Raw genomic sequence first — 4,598 nt, 5'->3', positions numbered from 1 at the left:
AGAAGTGATGGGAAATATCCTCAACAGGAACACAGACAGTGATAAGAGAACGTTCTTCATTGATTTTATTAGGTATTTAGGTATTATTGTCTGTGTCCTTTCTCTTCCTGGTCTAAAGACTGGGGCCATCCGGGACAGGAAGGGAGGGTAACTTCTCCCTTAAGTGAAGACGTTGAGCAATAAAATACCTGACAGAGGTGCCAAACCTTCCTTCTCATCCGGCACAGCTGTTGATGAATCTTGTTGAGTAAATAAAATCTGAAACTATGGGGCATATTTATCAAAGCGTGAGATCCAAAAATAATTTTTCACTGCAATATCCAATATGAATTTGTTGACAGATAACATCTGAAACTATGGGGCATATTCATCAGAGGGTGAGATCCTAAACTAATTTTCCACTGCAATATCAATTTCAATGGTTTCGCCCCATTTATCTGGGCTTGTAAAACAGCATTTTTGATATCAACATTTCCCATTGCATTTCAGATGTTTCCCGCTTTGCTATTTGTTCTATGTGCCCATTGTAAGACAGAGCTCAAGGTACCATAGAGGAAGGAATGGAGAGGGAGTGCTGGCAAGGTAAGTATAAGGGGGGCGTGGGGAGAGCGGGGGTGGGGGTCTGTTACACTGCATAGGCAAGGTGACAGTATCTCTTTAAGAGAGACATTAATATACTAATTTTAAATATTTCAGATGTGTGTGACAAAATATACCAAACACTACTAACGATAAAACTGCAGTCTTCTGGTATATAGGTGCAATGAAGTTGGAGGAGATAAAGTAACAAGGAATGGAATGAGTCATCTGCCCTCATGTCAACTATCGCTAACCCTAACTGGGCCACTCTCCAGCTGGCAATAGGTTGATAATGTCAAGAAAATACAAGTGGCTTACAATGTCAGCTAAAAGCAATAAAAAAATATAAAACAATAGGAAGAAGTTTATTCCTCCAGTTTGTTTTGTTGTCCATTTAGGAATGTCACATATTTGTTAGTGCATATACTGACAAGTGATTGCTATAGCAAAGTGGGGCCTTTAGTTGGTCTGCTGTTTGCTAAGAGCATCTGGCTTCCCAGTTGCTTGGTCTTCAGCTCTTCAGCTTGGGCAGAGAGAAGGGCAGGGGCAGACATGTGGTGAGTGGCCATCTTCTGCTGTTGAATTGTGTTGATGTAGCTGACAATCAGCAGAGTTATTTCCAAAATCTGAAAGCATAACAAGGATAAGACTTCAGATGATTACCATATAATACAGATCATATTCAATGAATGCCTATAGGAAAAGTATGTTTTTTGTATATATTTTATTTACTTATTGTAGTCAGGACCACAAAAACTATTAAGAAAAAACTAAATATGAAATATTGCATTTGAATATCTAATTTTCTCCTTTCCAGACAGTACCTAGCTTCTTATTACATAACTCCCAGGCTATGGTTACTTGCTTTGCTGAAAAAAAGCTGATATTTTTAAACACAGCTGAATGAAGATTAACTGACTCCCCTCCCTGCCTGTTAAGATTACTTTGTACTTTCACTTAAAGAGACAAAGAGAATGAAAGTAACAGCTTCTGCTATACTCTTTCTTTAGAAGATTCACAATGCACTGTAAACTCTTTGTCATGGGTTCACAAAACTATCATACCTCACATATTTCTAGGTAACTTAATCAACTTTACCCCCAGCTCCAGATTCCTAACTCCCCTCCCTCCCAGTGCCCACTCTTCTGAAGGTGCCTTTTTTTTGTACTCCCCTGTTTCAAAGTCTTCAGGATTGTTACATTAGGACATATGGTTCTTCTTGCCTCCTCACTGGGCCGTCCAGCAGAGTGGGGCCCTGACCAGGGCTGGATTTACTCCCTCTGCTGCCTCAAGGCCAGGTTCCTCAATGTGACCCCCTCCCTGTCAAACCCCCTCCCCCCAATGGAGAATGGCAACCAGATGGCGGGGGGGAGGGCAAGGTTGATTTTAATTTAATTTTTTTATCACTTTGTAATTTTTTTATTTTTATTTAATTTTGTTCATAATTTCTTTTCACTTAACTTTATTGCTATCACACAGGAGCTAACATTTCCTTATTGAACCTGTCACCTCCAATACAGGAGTTTGAGCACAGCACTATGCTGGCTCTCCTGTGACAGCTGAGAAGGGAAGGCTGAGAGTGCAGAGGTGGGAAGGCTGAGAGTGCAGCGTTCAATGTTTACACGGAACAGAGTGGAGAACGGGCATTCTCCGCTCTGCACCCCACTCTCCATTCTGAAGCGAGGTTCTCCGTCGGCAGCAGCGGGTGGGAGTGGACAGACCTGCAGGCTGTGATCTTGTCAACATCGACAAGATCACTTATACAAAATGAGCTGCAGCTTCCCTGCTGTATATTTAGCCCTGCTGTATATTTAGCCCTGCTTGCACAAAGCAGAAGAAAACTACTTTTTTTCTACTAAGTAAAAAAAAACTGCGCGCCCGGAACTGCATGTCCCGGGCATCCGGAGATAGGAATCCCATACCCCTGCCACCCCTATACTCCCTGCCGCCCCAAGACCGGGCCTCGGTGGCCTTGTGGGAAACCACTGCAGAGAGTTGCCCTGGTGTTATCATGTCTGGCCCTGACATGATGACACCAGGACCACTCTCTGCAGCATTCATCGCTGGTGACAGTTCCAGATTGAAGCTGAGTTTTGCAGCCTGAGATGCTTTATTTATTGTTTTACAGACTGCGGGACCGTTTATAATAAAAATATTCTGGTGTTGGGCTTTAAAATGCTCCTAAAAGTGCCAGCCCAATAAACAAAAGGTATCTTTGGTTTCATGTGACCATGTCATCTCGGCTTGGTTAGGTGGGCAGCACTATTCCACGGTTTGTATGTTTTTCCACCCTTCTATTATTTTTTACATATTCATCCCTGCAAGACCATTACATAGATTGATGTTACCATTTCAGCAAAGGTCCACTTTAAAAAAAAAAAAGAAAGAAAGAAAAAAAGCGTCTTCCCTCACCCCTAGATTTGTTGGCCCACCATCTTTCTACTGGAAGCAGAAAATGCTGTTCAGGTGCTTTTCCCCCTGTAATTTCTAATAGTAGTAATCTGGGCTACTCAGTAGAAAAAAATAAGCTTCTTTTGCTTTGGCTGCAACATTTTATTTGTTCCAGCAAAATCCAGAACCCGGGGAGGCCACTAGACGAACAAAAGAGCAAACATTTTGTAATTACATCTCCTGGTCTTACAGTTTATAATTGCCTTTTCTCCCTCTCCTAACCTCCAACATAGAAAATAAACATGCCTTTGTTTAAGCCGCAGGTGCTTAATTCATGCTTTTAATATCCGATCATAGAAGAGTACTTTACTCCTAAAAGCCTACCTCCGTGCTGCTGCTAGCGTGTATTTCAGCTAATGTACCTACCTTCACTTTCGCCATTGCAAACAGAAGTTTTTCAGTTGGCTTGTCCTTTGTCTGTGTGTTAACTACCAGCATAAAGTCATCACGATAACCTCCGAAGGTCATTAGACTCCTGTGTGTGTATGTCAACAGCAACCTCTTAAGAAAGAGAAGAGTGGGTGGAAGGGAAAAAAACAGAGCAAAACATTATTTTCCTTTCTAATTCAAACAACAATTGCCCTGAAAGACTCAAACAAAAGCAAAGCATTTACTTAATAAGCGACTATCAGGCAGCCATTATGTACTTATATAGGAGGGACATATAAGCAACACGTCTAGAGTACATTTGGTTAAATAAAGTCTAACTAGCTTGTAATCAATCTATATAAACCTGAAAATCAGGATTCTTTTCACAACAAAGTATGTTTCTAACTAGAAAAGGAGTCGAATTTAATGTTTACAGAGACCTAATAATAATAATAATATTAGTCAGACATACCATAGTGTTATATTCCAGCACACTTATTCCATCTTCGTGTATTGCCAGCCAGACTAAAGGACCTTCAAATAGGCTTGGAGCTATAGGCTGCATTGTACAAAAATATACATAAACAAGAAAACATTATTGTTAGCAATGTACTGCAGCCCACAGGGGTATGTGTGTGTCCCCTGTATTACATAATCCTGATTTATGCAAAATTTGAAGTTCCTGTATACTGGTCACAAAACACTGCTTTGCAGCATTACAGTTGCTTTTTTGTACATGAGGCACCAATTCAGAAATTATTTGAGGTTCTACAGCTACATCATAGAAAAATAAGGTCCAGTTTTTATTAATTAGGTATTTGAATGCATTTTTAAGTTTTAATGCCTTAGTTTAGTGACACTGTAAAGTGACCTTGTAACTACAGGGTACAAATTAAAGTAAGTCCATGCTGTAAAAGAAGATGCTGTATACATAGTATAATTGGGCTTAATTTACTTTGGACCCTTTAAGGGTTAACTGTACTTACATAAAAAGTACAGTTAACCCTACGAAGTACAGGTAACCTATTACACCCCCCTCCACCCATACAACCCACCGTCCCCTGATCTAACCTAATCCCCCCTGCCCTGCCCCAGATGTAAGGATAACTACTTTCTATAACAATACAGTTATCCCTCAAATAGGACCTATACTATAGATGTTTAACACACACACACACATTTATATATATATATATATA

At 40.3% G+C, this 4,598-nt stretch overlaps 1 protein-coding gene across 1 annotated transcript in view; it reads right to left on the bottom strand.

Annotated features, from left to right (window-relative positions):
* Positions 1-951: 951 nt before the first annotated feature.
* PLEKHH2 (pleckstrin homology, MyTH4 and FERM domain containing H2) overlaps positions 952-4,598 on the bottom strand; it is a 106,382-nt gene continuing 102,735 nt past the window's right edge. Inside the window, 3 exon segments of the mRNA XM_018552942.1 lie at positions 952-1,205; positions 3,397-3,531; positions 3,872-3,958. Coding sequence (XP_018408444.1) covers positions 1,020-1,205; positions 3,397-3,531; positions 3,872-3,958 — 408 coding nt within the window. The 3' untranslated portion in view covers positions 952-1,019.

Source organism: Nanorana parkeri, unplaced genomic scaffold, assembly GCF_000935625.1.
Source record: "Nanorana parkeri isolate BGI_ZX_2015 unplaced genomic scaffold, ASM93562v1 scaffold1, whole genome shotgun sequence".
In the NCBI taxonomy this organism is placed as follows: Eukaryota; Metazoa; Chordata; class Amphibia; order Anura; family Dicroglossidae; genus Nanorana; species Nanorana parkeri.
Note: the sequence above shows the minus strand (reverse complement) of the source record. Positions and strands in the feature narration are given on the sequence as shown.